This window comes from Dicentrarchus labrax, unplaced genomic scaffold (assembly GCF_905237075.1).
Source record: "Dicentrarchus labrax unplaced genomic scaffold, dlabrax2021, whole genome shotgun sequence".
In the NCBI taxonomy this organism is placed as follows: Eukaryota; Metazoa; Chordata; class Actinopteri; family Moronidae; genus Dicentrarchus; species Dicentrarchus labrax.
The window spans coordinates 24,081,508-24,108,398 of record NW_026136707.1 but is presented as its reverse complement, the minus strand read 5'-3'; the positions used below and the strand labels follow the sequence as shown (position 1 = coordinate 24,108,398).

General features: G+C 40.8%; 1 protein-coding gene across 3 annotated transcripts in view; it reads right to left on the bottom strand.

Moving 5' to 3' along the window:
• Positions 1-893: 893 nt before the first annotated feature.
• The window catches only part of cep192 (centrosomal protein 192), a 28,937-nt gene continuing 2,939 nt past the window's right edge, over positions 894-26,891 (bottom strand). For 2 of the 3 annotated variants that reach the window (XM_051406562.1, XM_051406561.1), the window contains exons 7-52: positions 26,708-26,823; positions 26,495-26,584; positions 26,068-26,220; positions 25,745-25,895; positions 24,060-24,277; positions 23,743-23,865; positions 23,047-23,202; positions 22,643-22,919; positions 22,393-22,542; positions 22,219-22,283; positions 21,708-21,932; positions 21,214-21,340; positions 20,991-21,073; positions 20,615-20,890; positions 19,270-20,167; positions 18,980-19,097; positions 18,535-18,691; positions 17,713-18,409; positions 17,402-17,587; positions 16,856-17,004; positions 16,420-16,650; positions 16,062-16,187; positions 15,370-15,510; positions 15,092-15,155; positions 14,714-14,853; positions 14,004-14,096; positions 13,466-13,584; positions 12,124-12,318; positions 11,577-11,667; positions 10,540-10,719; positions 10,089-10,349; positions 9,868-9,989; positions 9,436-9,545; positions 9,042-9,204; positions 8,610-8,700; positions 8,354-8,432; positions 8,062-8,185; positions 7,661-7,766; positions 7,316-7,544; positions 7,096-7,172; positions 6,603-6,698; positions 5,766-5,885; positions 4,465-4,577; positions 3,846-3,972; positions 3,508-3,566; positions 894-2,470 (exon numbers count right to left, since the gene is read on the bottom strand). In XM_051406562.1, the coding sequence (XP_051262522.1) occupies positions 2,338-2,470; positions 3,508-3,566; positions 3,846-3,972; positions 4,465-4,577; positions 5,766-5,885; positions 6,603-6,698; positions 7,096-7,172; positions 7,316-7,544; positions 7,661-7,766; positions 8,062-8,185; positions 8,354-8,432; positions 8,610-8,700; positions 9,042-9,204; positions 9,436-9,545; positions 9,868-9,989; positions 10,089-10,349; positions 10,540-10,719; positions 11,577-11,667; positions 12,124-12,318; positions 13,466-13,584; positions 14,004-14,096; positions 14,714-14,853; positions 15,092-15,155; positions 15,370-15,510; positions 16,062-16,187; positions 16,420-16,650; positions 16,856-17,004; positions 17,402-17,587; positions 17,713-18,409; positions 18,535-18,691; positions 18,980-19,097; positions 19,270-20,167; positions 20,615-20,890; positions 20,991-21,073; positions 21,214-21,340; positions 21,708-21,932; positions 22,219-22,283; positions 22,393-22,542; positions 22,643-22,919; positions 23,047-23,202; positions 23,743-23,865; positions 24,060-24,277; positions 25,745-25,895; positions 26,068-26,220; positions 26,495-26,584; positions 26,708-26,823 (7,805 nt within the window). In that variant the 3' untranslated portion in view covers positions 894-2,337. The remainder of the gene's footprint in view (positions 2,471-3,507; positions 3,567-3,845; positions 3,973-4,464; positions 4,578-5,765; positions 5,886-6,602; positions 6,699-7,095; positions 7,173-7,315; positions 7,545-7,660; positions 7,767-8,061; positions 8,186-8,353; positions 8,433-8,609; positions 8,701-9,041; positions 9,205-9,435; positions 9,546-9,867; positions 9,990-10,088; positions 10,350-10,539; positions 10,720-11,576; positions 11,668-12,123; positions 12,319-13,465; positions 13,585-14,003; positions 14,097-14,713; positions 14,854-15,091; positions 15,156-15,369; positions 15,511-16,061; positions 16,188-16,419; positions 16,651-16,855; positions 17,005-17,401; positions 17,588-17,712; positions 18,410-18,534; positions 18,692-18,979; positions 19,098-19,269; positions 20,168-20,614; positions 20,891-20,990; positions 21,074-21,213; positions 21,341-21,707; positions 21,933-22,218; positions 22,284-22,392; positions 22,543-22,642; positions 22,920-23,046; positions 23,203-23,742; positions 23,866-24,059; positions 24,278-25,744; positions 25,896-26,067; positions 26,221-26,494; positions 26,585-26,707; positions 26,824-26,891) is intronic. The other variant, XM_051406563.1, reaches the window with a different exon arrangement.

Genomic DNA, 26,891 nt, shown 5'->3' with positions numbered 1-26,891 from the left:
CTGGCAGGAGGCTGCTGTCCATCAGGACCAAAACCTCAAGCCACCAGAAGTTTCTTCCCATCTGCTGCTGGCCTGATCAACAAGGCCCTGTACCCCCACCCCACCTTCTACACATTACATCGAATTTAGGTAGTAAAGTGATCTTGCACATTGCAAATATTCTTTATTATTGTTTACAAACCTACTATTTAAATCCACTGTCATATTGTAAATATTGTCTATATATTTGTTCATGTCAATTTCCTATTCTTGTATTTATGCTTCTGGACTTGCAGAGCTTGCTTCCATTTTTCCATTTTCCTATTATATTGTGCTCCAACAGACCAAGGCAAACTCCTTGTATGTGAAAACCTTCCTGGCAATAAACCTGATTGTGTCTAGGATGGAACAAATTGAACACAGTGTGTACCTGCTGTGCCATCTAAACTGCAGTCATGTTTTGAAGCTGGATGGACATCATGAGACAGTATGGTTATTCTACCTCGATGTTATTGTCAGTAAATGTATGCTGCAGGCTATCATGCATGCCACCAGCACTGTATTTCATACTACTTTGATGCCCTGCTGTATCATTCGATTTACAGTTCTGTAAGTTTAAATGCTTGTCTAAATGTTTACTTGTTGCTTTTATAGTTTATAGTATCTGTGCCACAGAGTAAACTGTTCTTAATTAGAATTCTTATTTAAATGAATGGAAAAATAACAAAATACATAATCTATTGGTGAACAGCTACATTCCCTTTAGTGATCCTAGTTAGGTGAATATGAACAGAATTAAGTAATACTAAGGCCCTAAACATAGAGACATAAACATAAAGAGTACCATTTTTTTCAGAAATCATTTAACTTCTCCTCTGACAGCAATTTCAAGTGATTAAAGAAAGTGGAAAGAGTATTTATCACAAAACTTTATTTAAAATGTGTACATAGAACAATATATTACATTATATACTTTTTTAAGCATGTGCAAATTGTAAACCAAACGTCAGGATAGCTCTCAGGGCATGTTGAGAGCAGCCTGTGACAATATGCCTTCATATTAAAACTTGCTCTACAAGCAGGAACATAATGCTCAAAACTAGTGTTTTTCATTTCCAAAGTGTTGTACCAATGCGTGGCATCTAACAGCTTAACAACACACCATTGATGAAGTGTACCTACATTTCCCCATGCCATTCCAGTTCCAAAACCCATTATGGATGTGAATCCAATACCCCCAAGCAATTTTGGCCATTTGCCCCAGAGCCAAAAGAGGAAATGGGGAGCTAATTTTCTGTGACTGGAACAGTGATTAACACTGTTTTGCCATGGTAACCATACTGAGCAGGCCTGGCAAGCTGCCGAACAAAAACCCCACCAGAGGAAACTCTTTTAGCATGTAATAACAATCATTAACCATCCTAATGTATCTGTGAGCTGCCCTGATCATGACTAAATTAAGTACATCTGGACTGTTTGGAACGAGTCTTGGAGGTTGCTGGGAAGTCAACACATGGTGCTGACAAAGGCCACTGTGCAGCTGGGCTCTGCATGATGAGGAGCCATTTCCATAGAAACCACACCAGTACAAAAGATTAGGAACATTTTATGAAATGTGGACAGACCTTGATTTGAGAATCTGAGTTTGTGATTTAAAAAAAACCAAAAATTCTCAAATCTTGTGGTCTTGGTCTTAAAAAAAAAGAAAAAAGAAAAACTATGTCCAGGACCATTTTGTGATTTTTACAGTTTGTCTATTCAACAAAAAAAAAGAAGAAAAAAAAAAAAGAAAAAAGAAATTCCCTGCAGCCATGTTACCAAACAAGAGACAATGGCATTCCTGTGTGACCGACTCAAAGTAATCCTCAACGTATCCCAACTGGTACTGTCTGACAGGGGCCATGGCAACAACAATGCTGCCTTGTGACATGACTCAGGGATAAGGCAAATACCAGATCCAGAGTCAAGTGACAAAAATCATTAGCTCTCTGAAATGCCAGAGTGGGCCAGATTAATTGCGAGCCAGTCAGACCAAATCATTCAGCTTCGGGCACAAACAGGCACAATCATTTTTCATGGGCCAGCTGAGGACACCTGTGCCACATCCAGAGGCAGAAGGGGCTGTGTTGGCAGTAGAGTCTCAGTCATCTCCAGTTAATCAGCTATAGTCTCCAAATAAGACGAGAGGACGGATTTAAGCCCAGGGTTGCCTTTTATTTGATCCTTAGCAGTTTGCAGTCTTGCCTTTTCTTCTCTGTTAACTCTCGTCTGTCCCATGATGAATAGTACAGAGAAGAGCATCCACCCAAAGCCAGCCAGCCAGCGTGAGAAGGTGGCGTAGGATGCTAGATGGTGAATTCAAGGCAATGCCTCAGCGGTCAGCTGAATAACAAGACTTCCACTTGTTTCTAACTGGATGAGCAGCAAGCCAGCGTGTCTGCCTGCAGTGCTGGGCTTGAACTGGACGGGAAGCTTCAGATAGTGCTGGGATCTAATGGGTGGGGAAGAAAAATTACTGTTTATAGACAGTTAATAAAGAGATCAATAATTATTTCATATGAAATGTTAGAGCATGAATACATAACACATGCACCAGCACAAATATGCACAAATGTTCACATAAAATGAAGAACATAGGATTGCATAATATGAATCATGACCTACTACACTACGGCAAAAACAATAACCATAAAATACTGTACGGATCATCAATGCTTATCCATGTGCACAAATGTTCCAGCATAATGAACAGACAATAAATGGAGCAGCACAGGTATGTTCAGTGTGGATGTGGTGGAAATGAGAGTACATGATGAGAGCCAACAACATGCTGGGGTCACCACAAGGCTACCACAAACCCACACACACTGTAGGGCTCACAACACACCTACTGGAGGGCTGGGTCAGGTTCAGGTTGTGGCAACACATGGCAACGTTGCAGATAAAAATGTCACGACATTCAGCAGTATGTCTGACAATGCTTTAGTTTAGTAGAGGAAGTAAATGCATTTAAATTTGGATTTGCATTCCGTTCCATTGTTTACCCTATTTCAATGATACAAAACACATGTTGTGACCCTTCTGAACACTGTCCCAGATCAGCAGAGCACAGCACAGCTGGTACCTGTGACCTGGCAACCTCCTCCCTAAGGCTTTAGTTGGGCAAAACATCAGTAATCCTTGAGACCTCAAGTGTGTACCACATAGTAACATCATCCTCCAGGTCCCAGCATCTCACGGGACCTCCCATAGTGAGCATGCGCAATGGGAAAATGACATTACAGTTATCATAGAGCATGCTTTGAGGTCCTGACTAAACATTAAAACCTTACTACTTTAATGACAGAAATCTATGTAAAACCATTTCTTACAGTAGAAAATGAAAACCCTGAAGTAACAAGTAAACACTAATAGAGGCCGGCACTAATTATAAAGATTATAAACCTCCGATTCCCAGTGTGTCCCCCAGCTACTATTAAAAGTGCAGAAAGGAGAGTTTCTGTCAGGGATAATAACCATTGGACTCACCTCAGGGAATATTTGGAATGCTTGATGTGGAAGGGCTCCCTAGGGTTTACAAATTTCAGCTGCAAGTCAATTAGAGAAGCCACACATCAAATATCAAATCCATGCAAAGCACAGTGACAATTGTTAGGGGTTGTTATACCATTTATATACAGTACAAATGAAATCAAGTCAGTCATGCAATTTCTATTAACAATATAGAACTTTCTTGCTTTAACTCTGATAGCTGGAATAGACACTGCTGCATATTAAGAATTCTGGATTTCAGTTTCTGCTGCAGTAAGCGAGAAAAAACAAACAAAATCCCTCCTATGTCTTCATGTGGATAACGCATGCCTCACCTCATGCGTGTCGGACGAGTTGTTGCGGATGTTGACCTTCAGAGTGCTGGACTCACCCACCCGTGTGGCTGGGAAGGTGTAGAGATCCTGTGGAGAATACACACCCCTCCGCACAGCCTCCTCCTGGCTGTGAATTACAAATTATGCCAGTTTTAACAGGGAAGTATAACACAATCATATGAGACACCTACTCTAAAACCATAACCTGCAGTACATTAAATTCAGTCATTTTCTGAGTCTATTAAAGACTGTTGATTTAATTTAGTGACACAAATCAAAACATGACTGAATTGACAAAAAATGTCCCCTCACGAGGACCAAACCAAAACGCAGCAGATTCTATAACCATCCATTTATTTTATGCATTACAAGTGTGTCTAACAAATGTAACTCTTTGGTATTTCTATGGGAGTTGACAGGAAACGAGGGCAAAGAAACAGATGGAGAACGACACCCCTGGCTGGCTGATGTCGTTCATTGACGGTGTCTTAAATCCCTAGTCCACCAGGGCACCCCAAACTGAGCTTTCTTTCACAGCACAGCTCTGTATTTCCACAGTGTTTTACCATAGAGATCCTGGTGAGGTTCATATTATTAGTTTCAGCTAAGCAGGTCTCACCTGGTTTTGCCTGCTGAGGCATCAGTTCTCTTCCTGGTCTTGACTGTGGCCTCTGTCTTCACCAGAGAGCAGTCTCCTTCCTGTGGTCCTTCCACTGGTCCAGACTTTAATCCCTTTAAACACGCAGACAGAACTTTAGGATCTTGGCTAGTAAGCTCCTAAGAGCAACAAAACATGGCTGCATTACATCTCTGTACAACTACAAAGCTGCTAGTTAGTACAATACAACTGAGAAGAAATAACCTCCACCATCTTTCAAGTATATCATGCCCAAACGATTAGACTGTGTTACTGATGGTGACACATTGTTATAAAATCTATTACTAATCACATGCAGACATAATGAAAACTAAATGTCAAACATATCACACACCAGACTGTCAGGAACATATGTAAATCAAAGTTTTGCAAATTTGAGCTACACATTAGTATTTAACACCACTGAAGGGTTTGGCACTCCACTTTAACACTACATCTAAGAAGTAAGGCAACAACAACAGAAGCACTACCATCATAGCCACTTAACCTACTTATGTGGAGCCATCTATCTGACATCCCACTTGCTGTGTATGTATGCTCTTAAGTTAACTGGGTCTGTCATAACATTTCACATTAAAGCGGCACACACGCAAAGCCCGCAGGCCCATCTCAGCAGGGTGGCTCTCCTTACCATCCCACAACCCACTTTTCTCATTTGTTAATTCTGTCACCAACACTCCAAAGCTATAGTCATACTACTACTGTCATACGGGCTGGGGGGGTTTTCTAATGCTGATGCTTTAAAGTGAGCATTGCCCCCAGTGAGCAATGGTCATGTAAACATGGTATGGTTTGAGAGCGAAACAAGTTAATTAGTGAGTGTATATAACTGCTTGTTGCACATAATTAGTCTGATAAAGATGGTAGATTAAAGTTTGCCTAATATAAATACGTAAAACAATGCACAAGTAAGAGGAATGCACTTCATTAAGGTTTAAATAAGCATGGTTAAAGAGAGCAAAAAAAAACTGTAATGATACTCTTAACTATTTTAGGAGTATAACAAAACTGAGAATTATATAATAAGATAAGTACTTTAGTAATCAGTTATGGGATGTGAGTATAAGACACCACCAATAAAAAAAAAAAAAACAAGGCAGTAGCAGTAAAGTAAATGTTACAAAGTGGTTTTGACAGTAAATCATAACATGAAAAAAGTGAATGTCTTTTCCAGTGTATGTATCTCCTGCACTACAGAAGCACAATTGCTCTCAGTATGGTGTTTGAATCCCAGGCAACAGAACTAATAAATGAGTCCTCACGGTGCCACAGAGCTGGAAGCGGATTCTGGTTTTCTGATGCGGCTCAGACACGGGGTGGCACTCTAAGTCCCAGAACTGGGCATAGTCCCCTCTGTCCCTGGGCAGGAAAGTAATGGGCACCTAGAAGAGCAAGAAAAACATTAGACGAAACAATCGAAACGTATTGAACCGTGTAAATGCACATCATACTCCTAGATGTTTTTAGAGGGCAACCAACTAACTCGGAACAGTTTTACTGCTGCAAGGTTTTAAAGTGTAATAAACAGTAGATATAGCTCACCTATAGACCCATCAATTATAATAATGGCTGTATTCTATTAGATATACCATATCCAGGGCTCTGCTAGGGATGAAACTATAGTTGAGGATTAATTGTCATACAAATAATTGCGATTAATGATTTAAATTGTATTTTCTGTTTATTTTGTGCCACTAGTATAGGCCTGATACTGTATTTTCTCACATAAAAAGCTGGGTCTCAAATAATGGTCTTCCAGCCAAGCCCTGGAACTGTGTATACAGTCTCACTGGCCTGACTAACTGCCACACCTAAATGGAACAGTACCGTGATAAACGTTGTTACTGTACCTGTGCTTGGGAGCCACAGTATCATGTATGAAAATATGTTTTTACCACAAAAATATATATATATATATATATATATATATACACATATATATAGTCCCACTCGTCACTCAATCAATCAAATCATCATCATCATTTCATATTATGCTATTCTAATTTGCAATGGTTTATGGCGATTATGTTTTCCTTATATTCAGATTTGTTTTTGATTGCTCCCACTACTGATTCATCTAGTTGGATGTGAGCTCCTACCTGCATCTTCTCATGGGCTCCCAGAGTGCCTGAGACCCTGGAGCATCTGAAAGCAGTGTAAGTGGCCCGGTACACATCTCCAGTGTTGTCAACCCCCTGAAGAGATAGAGAGAGAGAGACAGAGACAGAGACAGAGAGAGACAGAGACAGAGACAGAGACAGAGACAGAGAGAGAGAGAGACAGAGACAGAGACAGAGAGAGAGAGAGAGAGAGACAGACCACAGCTTGACCTGAGTCACTGCTATCACACAACGGCCAGCAACAAGACCGAACAACAAGATTAAAACAACATCAGGAGTGTGAGCCTACAAAATAAACTCATTACTGAGTGAGTCATGAGACAGAGGACAAGAATTTAGCTTCACTTACACACTAAGATAAACTAAATTCAAAAGAAAAATAAATGAAAACATTTGTTCCCAGAGGAGGGATAACAACAAAGAAACGTAAACTGGAATGAAAGAGTTGACGAAAGAAAGAAAGAAAAGGCACCTTGACATAAGGAGGGGCAAATGATGACAGGTACCACCTCACTTCTACTTCCCCATTCTGCACCTCCAGCTGGGCCTCTGAAGCAGAGGAGAGAAAAGCAAGTTTTAGCCTACAGGCGCTGACTTAAAACCCCAACAACAGGTAGGAAATATTTTTTCACTAACACTCAGACTTCATGTACTGGGAGCAACTTCTGTGCTCTGGAAAGTCAGCTCCCTACCTGACGTTTCCCCTGAGGGAGTGGTGGGGAACATGATTGTCTTGTTGCTGATCGCCACCAGGGCCTGAGGTGCCTGTGGGGTCTGTGGTAGTAGCGAGGGCTTGGTAGTGAGCCTGGCCACAGGAAGCACAGGGGTGGCAACCTGCGGGGATAGGGCTGACAGGGTCGTGTCTGCTGGGGACGCAGACACATCCAGAGCCAGGTCCCGACGAATCTGGACCTTAATAAACTGGAGCAGTAATCACATTGCACATGTTGAGCTCTTGTTTAGTTCTCACAACACAAGGTGCATGACTGGACAAGAAGCTTTTTTCAAACCTCTAGAGAAGTTAGAGTGTTTCATACCTTCTGCTGACCGTCACACTGGACATAAATCTGTCCACTCCATGGCAGCAAGGCAGATTTATTTGCTAGTGAAGGGTTGGGACTGATCAAAATCTGCAGGTGGCACCTTGGTTAACAATAATTAAGAAATAAGTGGAATAATTAAAATCACATATATACTCAGTCACATCAATTATGATGGACCTTCTTCCTGTAATTGTTCTTTTAATAAGCTATGATGACACTCGTAAATACTACATTTATTTTGAGGTTGTGATATCATCATTTACAGTCTGGAAACTGCAAATAAAACCAGAACAATACACAGAAAGACATCCAACAAACAACGTGGGGTCTAATTCTAACCCAAAAACTGTGACTTTAGCCAATATATTTCATTGAACAACCAAGTGTATTCTTACTGAGGCTCGATAACTCCATGCTGAGGGGTGATGGTAAGGCAGTGAGCAGGCCAGGACAAATCAAACCTCAGCTCTCTGGATGTATTGTTCCGGATCTTAGCCTGACTGGTGGTGGCTGTACCATCTAAAAACAGCAACAACAACATCATGTGGACTGCTGGCTACTGAAGTTATTCACTAATGGTTTGGAGGTGATTGCTTACAACAACCATACTGAAACTCTGCAATTGAATTCAACTCTAAGGTGATAAAAGTTCACATAATGTGCTTTTGAAATCTAGATTCTACTCACTGATGGTGGGAGCTGCAAGGACAAGTTGTTCTGGATGGATGGTCCAGGACTCAGAATGCCTGTGTAATGGCTCTGACGCCTGGGGGGGAAAAAAAACAGACATTCTGCATTGAAAAATGCATATCTTTTAATGTCAAATGCAGTGAAACAAATGTTTTCATCTCATCCAGCTGAAACAACACCAACATAACAAAGTCTAATATCATCAGTCAACACAAGAAACCATTGGAAGTCCATTAAAAAGTGCTTATGGTACCTTTAAGGAGGGCTCTGTTACTCTTAGTGCTGGACCTTGGGGACCTTTCACTGGAAGCACGTCCAGAGACACGTTGCCATTTGGCAAACCACTGGGAATTACACAATAACATTAAACCGTACATTGTGTTGACTTACGCAGACAAATAAACAAAATGTGTTCACTATAAAAAAATTAAAAAAAACGTACAGACCTAGTCTAAGAGTTTAGCTTTTACTGAGTGCATATGTAGTATTACGTTGAATGTACACTAAAAACAACCAATCATATATAACTGACTTTACAATACTGATAAATACTGTTTAGCAATTGATTTTTGTATATCTGTTTGTATTAAATGTATCTGTTGTGTTGTGCGTATTCAGAAGGCTGGCATTTCAATGAACCAGGTTCTAGTATATTACAGTGAGTTAGAAATATTTCTGACAGTACCTGTCGGTCTCTGAACTGTGTCTGGCAGAGGGCAGCAGCAGCTCAGTGTGGTTGCTCTGCTCACAGTCTGTGCTCTTTGTACTTCCCAGCAATGACACCACTATCTTACTCATGTTTCCATAGAAGATGTGAGCTTCATTGGGCCGCTGGGGCAGGTCATAAGCTATAAAAAGGGTAAATTCTTAGTTAGAGCTAGCAAAATTGGAGACATCTATTCCAACAACCTTTTTAAATTTAGTCTGCTATTTCCATTATTTTACTGTAGATTATCACTTCAAATAGTATTTAGTTGAAGGTCAAAATAATTAAATCTTCAGATCAGCTTTCAAACTCTGCTGTTTTTGAGAGGAGACCAAATATAATAATCATAATAATAATAATAATAATATCTTACTCTCTGTAATATTTTCTTCTCCCAGGAACTTCTCATTAAAGTCTATGTTTTTCAGCAGACTGTTCTCAGACAGAGCCTTTGTTGCAGCCTCTGGTTTGCTCTGAAGCAATCTGAAAGAAGAAAACACAAACACACTGTAGGGGGAACAAACAGCAAGAGCCTACACAGTAGTGAAGTTAATTTACATTTGCCATTACAGCACATAACAGTACTTTCATGCCTAAAGATGCTAAGTGACATTGATACAATCAATTAAATCCAGAGAGATTCAAATTATTATTTTTAAAAAGGACATTTTCACTACATCAGGGCTTTGTATTAATCTTTTTTCAGATTTAAATCAACCATCCACTACGAATCCCCATACCTGCTAACATTACTGTTTTTAAATAGCATAAAACAAATATACTTAGGATTAAGTTAAGGTCTCACCTCCTATACTGCTGCCTGGAGACTTCATCTCCACAAAACAGACAGACAGTAGCCAGCAGTGCATTGGCTGACTGACACAGATTCTGTTCTCTTTTGGTGGACTTCATTAGCACAGTGATCACCTGAAAACACACACAAATATTTATAATAAAATCTACTGTCTTGTGTAGCACTTTTCTGAACTACAGTGTGATTCACATTACTTGTATCCCCTCTCCTACCTCTTGTGTCCTTTCCTTCAGTACAAACTGTGACGGGGCGAGGCTGACGACAGACGGTTCCATAACTGATCGTTTCTGCACATCAGAGAAGACTATGGCTTTGATGAAAGCTGCTCTGGAGCCAGTGTTCCTCACGCACAGACAAACTTTGCTGACACGACTAACAGCTATGTCGGTCAGTGTCGCCACATAGCCGTCAGCCTGTTTCCTCTGGTCCTCCAGGATTATGTTGCTGGTCCCACCGTAGCCCGACAGTGGAATCTGAAGGTGGGAAATATAGGAGCTAAACTAAACTATAGCCCAAGTCTTTCAATAGATAATAAGAAAACTTGGCCAAGAAACGGCAGAGAGAATGAGGCAGGAGTGAGAATGTGTAGAGGATAAGAGAGAGAAATGCAAAGTGATGAAGGACTACAAGCAAGAGAGTTGAGAGAAATGGGCACATCCTCACAGTGAACTTGACCCCTGGCTGTGAAGGCCGGACTCCAGACTGTTTGATCTCCAGCTTGGCCAACATGCAGGCCACCCTGGTGGGAGCAAAGAGCAGGTGGACGGTCACGTCCTCTCTGGGACGAATGGACAGCTCCCCATGTCGGGTCAGACGCTCCTCGGGACTGAACATACTCTGAAGCTGAGAGAGACAAGTTTATATACTAAATGATGATATACATTTGAATAGTGTAGACATTATAAGCAATTAGTCAAATGATTTATTATGGTTTCATAGAATTTGTTTTATTAGACGAGAAATTGCAGAATGTCAGGAGAAAGGGCGACAAATTTGAACCCTGTAAAAGAGGAACTCCCGATTTCACACACTAGCCTGTCAGTAAGTCTATCAAGTTTTTTGATACTATGTGATTAAAAGGTATGATCTCGTTTCCTAAAAACCACTGGGCCCAGAGTAATTTTATTGATTACTTTCCAGTGAATAAATTATGCCTAAAAGTATTTTTTCTAGAACCAAATAGTATTGAAATAAACGAAAAACTGAAAAGTAGCTTACACAGCTTTCCCTAGACTGACCCCTCCCCAGGCTACGAACTGTTTATTCGAGAGAATTGGTGGAATATCATTGGCCACACCAGGACCAAAGACAGCAGAGGGAATGGCAGGTTTCCCACAGTCTTCTGAGACAACTTCTCCTTTCAGGGTTACCTCATACTCGTTAATTATACATTTGATCGTATGCTAAATTGGTGAAATACTCCTTTAATGCAACATTAATGTATTCATCTAAGGCCTCTTCTTCATCTGGTTTTAGCTACATGCATCTGTGTGATCCAACTGGTTGTACAAAGACAATCGGATTAAATAAAACCACATTTAGTCATAAATACTTGGATCGCTGATTACAAACATAAGGTAGTATAGAAATGAAAATAAACTCTGCAGGTGATCCCAAAACAAAACTAAGATGTATGGATACTCTGATATAAATCTAACATACCATGTTCAGTTTTCAAATATGCAAATATTAAACTGTACCTGAAAACAGTCCTGGTCTTGACCCCGAATAAGCAGCCGTAGCTGCTGTGTGGTGTTAGTCGAGTTGTTCCTTAAAACCAGCTTCTGTTGGCTGAAAAACAATGGTGGCTGTTGGTGATAACAGTGTGAATGAGTTCTGTGTCAAACTTGATACATTTGACAAACTTTGCTTTGAGATTGAGAGTCTTAATCTAAATGTCCTCATTTGTGTAGAATAGCAAATTTAAACCTGGATCCAGTTAAACTTTAAAGAATCCTATGGGAGAGTTAGCTTTCTTACTGCTGTCTGTACTTTACCTCCCTTGAATGACTGTAAATAAATTGTGCATTATCTTGAAATACCTTCTGAGGAATAACAATCCCTGTAGACAGCCTCTGTCCCTTCTCATGAATAACATTATACAAGCCTTAATAGAATACGGTGGAACACTGGGCCTTGAGTTTTTTTTATTGATTAGTTTCCAATGAATAATTGATACCTAAAACGTGTTTTTTTTTAAAGAACCGAATAGTAGTGAAATTAATGAAAAAACGAAAAGTTGCTTACACAGCTCGCCCTAGAGTGACCCCTCCCCAGGCTACGAACTGTTTATTCGAGAGAATTGGTGGAATATCATTGGCCACACCAGGACCAAAGACAGCAGAGGGAATGGCAGGTTTCCCAGAGTCCTCTTGTACGACTTCTCCTTTCAGGGTTACCTCATACTGAGGACCTGATGGCAGCACCAAGATGGTGAGAAGGCTGCAACACAACAAGCACAAGCAGGGCTGCACAATTAATGGAAATATTATCCAAATAGCAATATCCAAATCACAGAAGCTTTGATGAAAAATTTCAATGTGTGACAACACAGCATTATAATGAAGTACTGTAGTGCTGCAGATATGTACTGGCCTACAAGGAAGTGGGTGAAAGGAGGATGTTAGTGAAGCTGACATCCATCATGGGCAACATCTCTCACCCCCTACATGACACTGTGGGGTCCCCGAGTAGCTCCTTCAGCAGCAGACTGTTACACCCTCGGTATAAGAAGGAGAGGTTCCGAGGGTCTTTCATCCCTGCCGCTGTCAGACTCTACAACACCTGATCAATGTTGTAGTTTCTGTTTTTCAAATTACCAGCATACCATAGCTTTACCACTTTACCATAGTTTTTTTATATCTGTATTTATTTATTTCACGTAAATGCTGCTGTGACAAGGGAATTTCCCCGTTGTGGGATTAATAAAGTAATACAACAACAAATCTTGTTCTCCAGATGTAAGAAAACATGTTTGTTCGGTACAGACCCCAACTAATGTCACATCATATTTTCATGGATGTAACAGTTTTTTAATGAACAAAAAAAAATGTTGATGCAAAAATGAGTGTTGTGAATCATATTGCAATCATAATGTCTGTCAAAATAATCATAATATGCAACATGTACTGCAGTAACCTGGTTAGCCTAATTTCCACACCAGAGCTGACCTATTTCATGTATATGAGTGGGATGAGATGATGCATTTTTGGTAGAATATGGACTGACGAGTCATACTTTTAAAAAATGTTGGTGTCACTTTCTGTTTTAGTTTTTCTTTGCAACGCTACAAGTTATAATTTTCCTGTTGTCTCTTTGCACTGCTGTGACAACTATACTTTCCTGTCTCAAGGCACTTTCATACAAATCCAGTTAGAAACGTGGGTTACACAATACAAACGGCCAAAATGTTCTTCAAGCAAAACTCTAGGAGGTGTTAACTGGGTTTCTTGAATATCTTATTCCCATTATGGAATGGGTGGCTGCAACTGTGGTTCCTCATTAACGGGACATTTACAAAATGTGGTTAATGCAAAAAAACAATAGTAACTACTTAAGCACATGTAAAAGCAAAAAAAGTTTTATATACCTTTCTCGATATTTCCTGCTGCCCTGTGCTCTGAAGGAGACCATGATGCCTTGCTCTTCTCCTACTCTTAGGGACAGTTCATCAGGTGTCACAGAGAAACTGTCCTCAGCATCACTGTGCTGTAAACAGAAATGAAAGACAATGACAGGAAGTAGAAGTGAGAAGAAGAGGACAAATGTAGGGATGAAACAGCAAAGAACGGTTGAATGTTCGGAGGCAACATGGGGGAAGAGACAAAAAAGAAATTGAGGGAGAAACAGAGCACAAAATATTGTGCAGGTGAGGCAAGAAGAGGGGAAACCAGGAGAGAAGAGGTGGAATTTGTGAAGGAGCAATACAGAAACAAAGTTAGAAAGAGAGCAAACAAGAGAGAAAGTGAGAGAAAGAAGACAGAAATAAGGTGAAAATGGACAAAACAAGAAAAACAGGAGCCAAATATCAATGAATTCCCAATGTATGTGCCACAGTCTGAGCCCAAAATGTCACAGAGGCTTACTCAAACCCCAGATCTAATAAGAAAAGTAAAGGTCAGAATTACCTTGAGTTTCAGCTGCACGTCAATGTTTCCTGCATTCTTTAATGGCAGCATCTGTTGACTAGATTTACCCAGTGGAGCAGACAGGCTGACAGTCTAGACAAAAGAAGCACAAAGAGCAGTTGACTGCCAACTCTACAAAGGCCAAGAAAAGTTGAACAAGGAATGGAACATGATGATAAAAGAAAAAGTAGTTCTATGTTAAACTTTCTGTCAAGCATTTCTCTTTTGACATTATATGAAACAATGTAGACAGACTGTTACTTACAATTAATTTAAAATGTCTCACCTTCAAGTTTAACTAACGAACAAACTGGGGAATTGTGTGGATGACTGGCTGAATACAAGTGGCTGGTTTGAAGCCTGTATCTCTTAGTCAATAACAAGAGCAAAGCTTATCCCTTTTGATTTGATTTGAAGTAAGAGAACAAAAAAACTGAAAAATCTACAGTAACTGATTAGCTTAATTGTCACTGGTCACTGAAAATCACAATAGTGTGTCTACTTTGTTTTACATTAGCAATCCTTTTGAGGATACCTTGTGCTGGTGCAATGATTTTCAGTCACATTTGTGCCAGTGCAGTATTAGCTGCTCTATCTCAACAAGACATACATAACAATATCTTTGCAATGCAGTGTTGAGAGGAATAACACTATCAGTCTGAATACAAACAAACAAAACAATAATAAAAGCCAAATGGCAGTTTAACTACCTGCAGGTCTTTAGGAGCATGAACCCTTGCAGTTCCAGACCTGGCCCTAAGGGGAATACTCCTGATCACATGACTTTGACCGGGAGAGTCCACTTCAATGTCCACCCGAGCACTGTACTCATCAGCCGGACCAAGCTCTCCTGCCGAGTACAACCACAAAGAGTTAGTGTTACCAAAAAATAACTGGGTTTTGTTTTTTGATTTTATTTCAGTTGGCAAATGTAAATGTAAAAATCTAATGTCTCTTAGATTATTAGAGCTTAAGTAACAAATTAAATAGTCAACGTGTCCACTGCCTTTAGCACAAATGGTGCCAACAGTTAAAATCCACAAAGTGCTACATAAAGCGTTAGCCATCCTTCAATTCAAGTTGATCACCTGAAGAAACGGAGTACTTCTGAGGGGCCTTGAAATGAACCCAGACCATGAAGCTCTGTGGATTCTGAAAAAAGGAAACATTAACACGTGACTGATAATGCCAGTTTCACAGCTCAATAGGTGAGAAAGAGAATTAGAATGGCTCAGTGAAACTGTATTAAAAAACACAGATTTTTCTGAATGCCACAGTTAATATAGACAAAAACATGTAGCATGGAATTAATTCATTAAGTGACCGAGATGCTGAATAAGGTCGTAATGATTTTGGCAATTCTAACCTCTCCATAGCTGGCATGCATCACGTGATTCATCACCGAGGGAGAGGACTCTGGGGTCATGTGTCCAGACTGCTGGGTTGCCTCAGATGTCATGGTAACAGGGTGCTTGGAAAAGGTGAAGCATCGCCATGCTGTAGCGTTCTGGAGAAATGAGATGTGAAAAATGTGAATCACTCATACTACTTATTATGCTCACTGCTGTGTTTTTTGCATAGAAAAGAAAGATGTGCTGTTAAAATGCAATTTTATTTCCCCCCTACAACACCATCAAATTTATTTAGATCAGAAACAGTAAGACCTGAGATATTTATTAGATTAGATTCAGGGCCAATTGCATACAATTTTAAATAACGTTTCATGTTTACAGGTATTTTGAGATGTATTTGATCTACTCTCCATCATGTCAAAACACTAATAACACTTGTTAGCCTTTGCTGTGTCAATAGTTTAGATGTGGGTTAAAATTTAAGATGAACTTAAGGCATATTGTATGCCAGGTTACATGGTGTCTTAAATCTCTGATGCTTAGCTTAACTACTTCAAAATGCACCTGTCTTTTAGCCTTACACAGTTCTATGATGTAAAAACCACATAGCTGCCACTGGAGGTCACTGTATCACTGTTGTGGATCTGTATACTGTATGTGTTTTAAGTGGTCCAAGAATATGTAGAAGTGTACTATTTTGACTCACTGCACTGATGACCAGACGGATGGGTACTGTAGCATGAGTCCTGTTTAGCAGTTTGAGAGGAATGGATTTGGCACTTCCTCCTGGAAGGTCTCCAAAATCCAAACAGCCGGATTTGCTTACTTCAACCTGAGAAAAAAAATGAATTTAAGATTCTGTCTTACATTCTGTGCAACATATTTATTTTATTTACAGGTCAGTCAGTAAAGGTGGGAATAAGCAACTTCACTTCTACATGATATACCTGATAACACCATCTCTTCACATGAATTTTAACCCACAGATTTATCATTTTGCCTTATTTCTTATGTAGCAGATTATTTTTGGTGACAATTGTGATCTGTGAACCGCAGGCCCTCACCTCTAGTGCAGGATTCTCTGCTATGGCAACCAGCACCACCCTTTTAGCAAAGATATTGGCCCTGGCAGCAACCTCTGTCTCAGCAGATGCAGGCCAGGAGCAAACATTGAGGACACACTGGTAGACACCAGCTTGTGGAGGAATGAACAACACCTTCTGCTCCTCTGTAGTCTTAGGGCCAATGATTGTCTTGTTCTTCACTATAAGCCACTGGTACGGCAAGGTATCCACCTGTAGGGATTGGTATGGAAGACAGAAGAAAAGGTGATTATGAAAGGAGTGTTGTCAGCTGGTTTAGCCTGATAATTAGAAGCAGCCCCTTGCATCACAATGTGACATTTTAAGGGTTTTAAACCCAATTTTGAAAATACTTTTAGCATGATCTGTGCTTTGACGCTATAAAATAATTAGTCACCACTCTGTGCTTTCTGCTCACCTTCTCTCCATCAATAGCCAGACTGGTGACAGTGACTGACACTTGCTGCCATCTCTCAGAGGGGTTGAAGAGGCTGAGGGAGGTCTGTGAGGCGATGCCTACACAGCAGGCATGAGGGAACCGCAGTTCCTCTGGCACCACCACTTGGCCTGAGGATGACAATGGAAAGGGGATTGGTAGAGGGAAATGCTGCCTATCCATGTGGAAGAAGAGGTAAATAATGTACTTATTGTACGTGATGACAATGAGACAGACAATGAGATGCAAAGACTTCAACACTATAATTGATTACAGCAATTATAAATTCAGAGTTAAATTGCCTGTTGCAACTTTCTGCTATGCACAAGAAAATTATTATCTCCCAGTATCTGACTGACTTTTGCCCACCAATATGATTAGTTAAAGTATGAAGAAACAAAACAACAACAGTCTATGTTAATGGTCTAATCTCACTACAGTAGTCATAGCATTTTTTCCTAATGTACACAGTATATTATAATGGGTAAAGGAAGGTAACTTTCTTATAAACACCAAGACCACTGCTACCTCTCAGTTCCTCAAGACCACCTGCCACCAGTGGCTCTGTGCCATATTGACCGTAGGGTTTTCCCATCATCCCCATGTCCTGCTGACTCTGATGGGGTCTTGGGAGGTGATGGGACACAGCAGTCCCAGAAATCCCCAGAGGACCTGGTGTGGGATGGACGTGCCTCACTGTGAGATCACCGTTGGGTATGCCTGGGGGGAAAAAAAGGAAGCAGAATCAATTTAACATGTTTATATTTTAGGATGTTGCATCATTAAGTTTTTTTTCAGATATAGCTCAGCACCTTTATCTATGAAAGTAGGGAAAAAAGACGTGCCTGTAGAGGACATACTAAAAAGACCATTTCCTGTTGCTCCCACATGATAAGCACGAGGATGTAATGGAGCTTCAGGTCCTAAATACTGCTGAGCCAGCTGGGAGTTGAAGATGGAGTGTCCTGCGAGGAGGGACTGCATTTCCCCTTGGTGGGGGAGGTCAATCAAGCCAGCACATTGGGGCTTGAAGCTGGGGATGGGCACATAGTGATGTCCCTCTGATGAGTAGGACGGAGGCATGCCAAGACCACCAGCATACACCGAAGATGACACTGAGCTAGCAGCTCCCCACTGCTGAGAGCTCTGAGGAGCTGCAGCGCTGCTAGCTTGCTGAATGTTCAGATTACTGCAATAGCCCGAGTCCACTTTAGTGAGCTGTCTTACACTAGACTCAGACAGGTGTTTGTGGTTCCTGCAACCTGCTGAAAGATCAGCAGTTCTGTCCCTGGGGCAGTGGTAGTTACATTCACTTTGGCTGCGAGTACAGCTCAAAGCAGAGCCGCTACACAAGGGCTCCAGGTTTTGACACTGATGTGCTGGTAGGGGGTCCAAACTTTTAGAATGCTGTGGTTGCACCTGGTCCAGACTTTTGGGCAGACCAAGAATATCGAGGTTAGACTGGTTATCTGGTTCCACAGGTGGAGTTGGACTGAATCTGATGATGGTGGTGCTCAGTGCCATGGTACAGTTATTCTGTGGAGGGCAATACAACCAGAGACAATAAAAACCACACTCATAATTAACAGATCTTTTTGCAACAAAAATTAAACTTTCAGTGCTGTTGCAGCCAACATTACTAAGACTTTGTCCTACCGTACCTTTTGTCTCTGAGGTGTAGGTATGACAGTCCCGTCATTCATTGAAATGTATGTGAGCCTGCTGAGACTAGGGCTGGAGCAGGTAGATTGAGGAGAGAGGTCAAGACCTGGATGTTTGTCTGCCAGATGTCCACTGGACGACGTAGGTGACGCCATACTGGGAAAACAAGACAACAAAGTTGTAATAATTAATAATGACTCAATATGCAAATGCCCTGTGTCCTTCAGTGGTAATGTGCATCAGCTCAACAATGGAAACATAAATTATACCAGAGTAGACAACAGAGTGAATATTCAAGACTAATGTGACACTTCCTTTCTTGTCAAGCAATCACAATACATTTTGGTATTTAGAATTTTATTTGAAGCCAAAAAGATTGCTATTCGATAATAAATACTAATATTCAATACTACTGATTCATAGAGTCAATGTGTGATACAATACCCATCAGCATTAGGAATGGAGGTCTGACTTGGAGAGGAGTGAGTAAGTGGAGAAGTGGACGGTCTGAAGTTACACTGTGTCTCCTCTACACATGGCTCGGGAAAACCATTTGGCAGTTCTGAGAAACAATTGTTAACACAAATGTTCATGTCATCTCATTATATAAGGGCAATGCCTTATTATCATGTACAATAGTTGTTTGAATATGGTCAATCACCGTACAGACAACTGTTGCATGTGTAGTGTTTAAATCAGAAACCATATTTCTGTTGTTTTTTTTTTTTACTTACTAGATGTAGGGTCTAGGGGAGGCTGAGTGAAGCCAACATGCTTCTCCACAGAGCTACGGGGTAGTGGAGCAGCCATATTCCTGGGTGGTAGTTTCTTCTCAGGGGAATTACTGGGTCTGTCCTGCTGCTGCTGCTGCTGCTGCTGCTGCTGCTGCTGGCCTCCACTCCTCACCCTCTGCAGCGGAGGAGAGGAACCTCTAAAGGAAGGCAGGCCTGACTGCCATTTCCTCGAACCTGGCGGGGTTCTCTGCAAGCCAGGGGAGGCAGAGCTTTTATCCATCTTTTGTGATGTTTCTAAGGAAGACCTAATATTGTTGGATGCTTGTGGGTTTAGTTCTCCTGGCTTGACTCCATCTTCTGTGAGGGCCCTGCCTGAGGAACCACAAGTCTTTGTGGCAGAAGCAGCATTATTAAACACTGCCATTTTGTCTGCATGGGGCTTGAGAGTGGAAGATTGCTCTGAGGCCACAGACCTTCTGGCAGAGCTGGAAGATGTACGAGGACGAGGAATAGAGCTTCTTTTTGAGTCAACCTTATGACCTGGTGATAAAGCATTTGAAAGACACACTATAGATGAATTAGTGTTTAATGTTGTCTCTCCTCTCCTGTCTTTCTCTTCCGTTTTGGTACTTGTGAGCTTCTGTTGAGTATCACTGTCCACTCGCTGACCTGAGCTCCCCTGTTCCTCAGGATATCCTGCCTGATAGCTCCTTTGAGAGCTGTTGAGGTTATCAGCCCAGCCGGTTAGGTCAAAGGTAGTCTGGGCAACAGAGGCATCACTGCTGCCTGACACATCAGTTGTTTTCAGGTATTTCTCCATGTTGAAGGCACTCAGCTCTCCAACACAGGTGCTTCTCTGCAGTGTGTCCAAGATGCTCTGATAAGGCTCTGGGAGGATCTATGTAGAGGGTAAAACATTACTCTTTATGTTAAAGGTTCATTTTAAGATGAACATTTAAAAAAAGGTTCAGAGGTCACAATTTCATGATTTTTTGTTGCAGATCCCTCAAAACACCACGAAAAAGTACATTCTTAGAATTTATATATAAGGAATTCTTAGTATGTTTATACTTTGTTGTGCTTATTCTAGTGAGAGATACTTATTTAAACTTAGAAAAAGGAACAGTATATTCCCTAATATGAAATGTGAGGATGGGAGGACTAGTCCCGTGTTAAACCATTTAAGATCAGTTTATGTTCTAACCCAAGAAAAAAAATATGAACTCAGACTTCAAGCAATTTTGCAATGCCTGGTAATGACCAACTTAACATTTTTAAATGTAAGTAATATATATATATATATATATATATATATATATATATATATATTAAAAAAAAGCCTTACATGTTCAGCTGAGTGTGGTTCCTCAGGTCCAACAGGTCCTGCGGACTCAGGTCGATTCCTCACCCTACTCCTCTTGGACAGCTCCATGATCATGGCAGCCAGCTGTGATGGGTCAGTGCTGATAGACGCATCAGCAATGGCTGAAGCAATCGTGCTGATGCTCAGCATCAGATGGCTGCTGTTATTGTCGGGGGACACGCAGCTTTGGTTACCCAAGCTTGACTCAGAGCCAGAACCCTCAGTGTGATCAGGCAGTGCAGCTCGAACAGCATGGTCCTAAAGATGAGAAGTGATTTTATGTTAGAAAGCCATACAGCTGTGCAAGTAATCCTACAATGAGATATTAAAATATCAATATTTAAATAGGTCCCTGTACCTCCTGTTTACATGGTTCTGGATCAGTATCACCTTTGGGTGACATTCTTTCACCTGGAGCCTCAAGAGTTTTGTCCAGGTCATCTGTAAGGACAAGACCATGAGTAACAGTCAGAAAAGCAAAGAGCAAATCATTTTAAAATAAGCAAAACACAGAAAAGATCAGGCACTGCTATATGAAACTAGAAAATAATTATTTAGCCTCTACAATACTGGGAGCACACCTGGGTTGAGAGTTTTATCTGCTTCACTGACTTCCATGGTGTCACTGTGAGGCGAGAACTCTGAGGGGTGAATTAGAGCAAATGGTTCCCTCTTCTCTGGAGAGGTAATGATGTAGCCAAACGACGGCTAGAAGAACAAAGAACAAATTATTAATACATGTTACAGTTCCCACTCAGGCGAAAGGCAAGTGAATGCAATCTCAACTTTTCACCATTGTACAAACTTGATTAGAAAATTAGCTGAAACACAATCCTATTCAGCCCTGTCATAATTATTTCCTGGGTCTCTCCTGCCAACCAAAAAAATCCCCTGCACATTAACAGCTAGAGCTTGTCAGTAATCAGACACTAGCTGCATGTCAATGTTGATGCACATCCCTTCCACAGCTTTATATGTGAATGAACTCTTAATATCCTCCCAAGGAGATGGAGAGAAGGTACATTGTTTTGTATTACATTTCTGTAAGCAGGCCTAAGATTGTAGTTTTACAGACCCGTTTAATCCCATCCACATCATCAGTGCTGCCTAGACAGCCCATGGCTTCAGAGCGTTGTCCAATAAACTGCCCAAAAGACAGTCGCAGGTAACTTTGGTCCCCCTCTTTTAACTGTGAGGAGACCTGGGAAGCCCTCATCAGGATGTGGTTGCTGGAGGGGATTTTCCAAGATGAGTCACTATGAAAGGTGCTGTTGCTGCTGGCTGGTTCAATCTTCTCCTCCTGTGTGAACAACAATACTCAAAAATAAACCACAACACGCTAAGAGTTCCAGGTGTCTGTTAGCATCTTCTCTCATAAAATGGCTGTAACACATTCATGCATTAATTTGTTTATGTTCTGACCAACACTGTAACCCAAGTGGATTTAGGTTATTTTTAGTATCCTGTAACCAATGAACAGTATGTTCAAAGTAGTCTGCAATGTCTTCTAATGTATATATAAAATAAAATAAAAATCAATCAATAAATATCAAAACATGAAGGAAAAAAGGGGGACTGTTGTATACCTGCATGAATTGGTGCTCCTTCTCAAATTCCTCTTGATCCTTTACTATCTTATCCATAGCATCACCTGCAAAGGAATATTTGGCCATTCAATTATTCACAGTATTTTGCAGACAAAAAGATTACAGTACAACAATCTCATTGTATTACTATAGTGCTGTGGTCTTGGAACATACTCAAAGGAACAAAGTCATCAGTCTGAAACTGGCCAACGTTCTCTGATGTCTTCCCATCAACCTCTTTCTTAAAGGAGGAGTAATATGCCAGGTCTGTCACCCACTGCCCTTCTTCATTCTGGTAGACCACGCTCTGAGTGGCATTGGCACCTGAAGACACAAGCTATGCTGTTAATATATCCATGCACCAATATGTATCACCTACTATCTACAGTAGATGTCTGATGTAAACACCAAAGATAAAGCCAACCTTGTTGAAACTCCAGCTCCAGGTTTTCTGGGCAATGGTTCCACCCATCATCTGAATCTTCTTGTTCTTGGTGGAAGCTCTGGGAGAAATACTTGGGTTCCAGGGAGGTGGAAAGAGGATTGTTATCATCCTCACTGGTATTGCCTGAAGCCTCTGCACCAGTCACATCACCACAAGGCCCACCCCTTAATCCCAAGGAAGGCCGGGCACCATCAGGCTCATCTACTTCTTCTTCTTCTTCTTCTTCTTCATCATCATCGCATTCTGGGAGCAGAACCTGAGGGTGGGTTGGTTGACAAAAGTATATAGGCTGCATAAAAATTTAAATTTGTTCAGGTACTATCTTACCTCTCAATTTTATTTTAAAATGTGTCAAAAAACCCAGATTGTCCCCGTTATTGTACCTGAGAGAGGTGGAAGCTCCCCTGGGTGCCTTGAAGGTGGGAGGCAGTTAGGTTTGCAGAGTTCTGAGGTCTCCTGAGTCCAGCTCCACTCCTTAGGTAGACCGAGTCCAACAGTCGGTCACTAGTGGACCCAGACTCTGTGCTTTCCATTGCATCCTGGCATTTAAATCAGAGCCACATTGAAAAACCGACCCTTTAAAGCTCATCATATACATTAGTATTTTAGCCCTTGCAGCTTTTACTTTTTTTCTGTGTTCTCATTGTGCAGTGTTTCACATCTTGTTTGTGCAACAGTTAATCAATGTTTCACTCAAATCATGTAAGTGGCAAAAGCATAGAAGGGTTTGTATTATAACATACTTAAAACACATCAGGACTAAAAGTCCTCTGTATAAAAGAGGCACACAAACAGTTTCTCACCAACTTACACACAGTTTTAATTTCAACAAACATTCATGTTTTTTAAAAGTCGTACATAAAACCCTAAAGTTCTAACTTTTAAATAACAAACATAGAGCACATTCATTGATTGGACTGTGGATGGTCCACCATTTACCCTTAAAATAGAAGTACAAACTGTTTATCGCAAACTTTTGAAAAGTGATCATAAAATAAATATATACGTAGAGTGGCCTGATTAATACCCACCAGCAGACTGTTACAGTTATATTACAGTGGTTATGCATCTGTACTCACCAATGCCTCCTGTCGGTCCAGGACCATGCTCCAGTTGATGGGAGAAAGCCTCTGAGTTCCCCCTGATGCCCCCAAAGAGGAGCTTGTCTCTCCTGTTCCTACAGGACCCACACGGTCACCCATCTGCAAGCAGCAGATTAACAAAAACTATTTATGTTTAACTATAAAATAACAGTGTGTCATAAAATCTACATTATGAGGGCAAACAAAACTAGATGTGTACAATATCTTCAATGTGAACAAAACTGTGTATGAAAGCTCAAACACAGCTAGAATTATCATTATTAAAGCAGCATTTATCAAAGCCTCATTCTTACCTCAGTATGTCTGGAAAGACTGTTCCTTCCATGTCCTGGCAGATTATGCAGCTCGGCGTCCTCATCTTCACCAACAGCACTGCTACCCACAATCCCCAGCCCGCGCAGGACATCATAGGTGGTCTGGGCGTTAGTCGTTGGGAGAGGGATGGTTGAGACTCCACCGTCATTTCCGCTTTCCTCACTCCCACTACTCCCATCGCCACCTCCTCCATCCCCTGGAGTTACAAGCAACAAAACAGTTAGTCACATTAACATTGCCTCAAAACGACCATGGACCTGCTCCTTGTTAAATGCATATCAAGCCTTTATATGCAATAATGTTGAAATATCAAAAAAGCAGGAAAACCAGACAGAGAACCAAAAAGAAAGAAAACAAATAAATAGGGGAATCTTTGAGCTGCATATTGCACCTGTGACTAGTGATGGGAATTGATAAGAATTTAACGATTCCGATTCCTTATTGATTCTCTTATCGATTCTCATTGGGTGAGGGAATAAGTACAAATTTGTTTGTTTGTATTAACTCGCTTTAATATCTAATTAGGGTTGCAAAATTCCGGGAATTTTCAAAGTTGTAAACTTTCCATGGGAATTAACAGGAATATATGGGAATTAACAGGAATTAACAGGAATAAACTGGATATTTTTAATATTGCTTGTTATAATACTGTTAGTCTATAACAGGGAACTTGCATGTAGTTGAAAAGAAACATCTTGCAGGATAATCTTGCTTAAAACAACTTCAGTTGAATGGCTACTACATACTTGCCAACATTAATTTTTTAAAATATGGGAGTTTTCTTTTTTTTGGAGGGGGGGGGTTTAATACATAACCCATTGCTATTAACCTATTTGGGTTAATTGTATTGTACGAATATAACCATAGCCATAGTAAATCAAAGGCAGCATGCTAGCTAGCTCGTAAATCCTCCGCCCGAGTTGCTCTGACGCAAGAATGTGACGTAATTACATGGCTTGTACCATCACTGTCTATATTCCTCACAGTGGTCTTCATCATCATCATCATCACTGTTTACATTTATGATGTCCTATTTATTCTCCTGTACAGCACTTTGGTCAACTTTGGTTGTTTTTAAAGTGCTTAACAAATAAAGTTGGATTGGATTGGATTGGACTTCTAGCGTTCCATTTGTCTTTGGGCATTACGAGTCGGAAAGAACATGGACGCCACCAGTGCAGCAGCTGTGTTGTTATTGTTTGTGGCTCATCTAAACAAGCTCAATGTGAAATAATAATAATAATATGTTTTTCTACAGAAACACTAACATTTCAAGTAATTTTAAAACTTTACATTGTATTGCACGCACAGCAACACCGTGCAATGCATAAATTGGTGACCGGACTAAAGCAGCAACGTAAACAAGTGTGTAAGAGCATTTAAAATCGACATTAAAATGACCAACATATATCCCATAAGTGTTGCAAGTGACCGTATTGTCGTCTTTTCGTGTGAAATGACCAAACTTTAGAGCGGTTCTGCCTCGACGCCATGTTTGCTGCGTTCTGAACCAAAACAACGCAGCGTGTGTGACGTCATGACGCATTTGCAACGAGCGGAACCTATAAGCGGAATCGTTAAGCAGGCATGCTAACGGTTCCACGGAATCGATTCACTGGGCACCGGTTCTGAAGAAGAACAGGTTCTCGATTCCCATCCCTACCTGTGACCGGAGGGTTGATGACTTGTCCCTCAGCAGATCGTCTGTGTTCAATCCCAGACAGAGATAGACCACCACGGCCACTGGAGGCCTCATCATCAGAACTGCCTCCCTCTAAGCCCGGCCTAAAACTGGGACGATTACTCTCTCCAACCTGTACCAACACGTACAGACACACATAAATGAATAAACTACATAAAGCAAAAACTCTGTTGTACAATATATTTTTATAAGAATAACAACACTCAAATTTTGAGGCCGATACTGATAATTACATTTGAGATTTTTTTAAAAATCGTATAACAATATTGCTTGCTATTTCTGACCAGTTGTCTGGAGGTACTGGGCAGAAGCCGTGTTCTGGTAGCATTGCTGCTCCTCCTGGCAGACTCCAGCTCATCCTCAGTGTCCTCATCACTGGCAGGACAGGAGTCCATACCTGTGGCCGCCAGACGTACATCTGGCATCTGGAAGTCCCCCTGAAGAAAAACAGTACACAAGATTCAGTAACAAATGTAAAAACTATGATAAGCAATTAAAAGAAGAAAATAAAATAGAAATGTAACATAAATCCGACAAGGAAGACTGTAGAAGATGGCCACTTTAGAACTAAAGTCAAAGCAAGTGGGGTCTCCTGCCAAACCCCCTTTTTCCCCCCAGGTGATATTCATGAAAAGCATTTTTATAAATGTATGCATCTCACCATATGAACAGGAAACCGCACAGGGGCAGTAAAGGTGTAAATATGCTCACCTGATCGTAATCATCAAGGAAGTAGTGTCTATAATGTTCTGGTTCTGAAGAACTTGGGTTTGATACGTCATCAGCAGCACCCTGCAGTCCCTATGAACAATGAAATAAACCATTACTATTAAACTGTTTTTAATTAATGGCTTATTAATGCTGGTAAAGTTTACAGGAACAAGAGGATCAAGTAGAAAGTGTTCAAGGGGAGAAGTGTCTTACTGTTGCAGGAATCTCCTGGCCCTCTACTCTGCCTCTTTGCATGGCAGGAGGCACCAGCTTATTGAAATACAGCTCCAGCTCGTCATCAGGCAGGTTGTTCGAATCAATGTCATCATCTGGGAATCAAACACATGACAACATGACAGCAATCTACAAAGTCCACAAAGTGTAATAAGTATGTAAC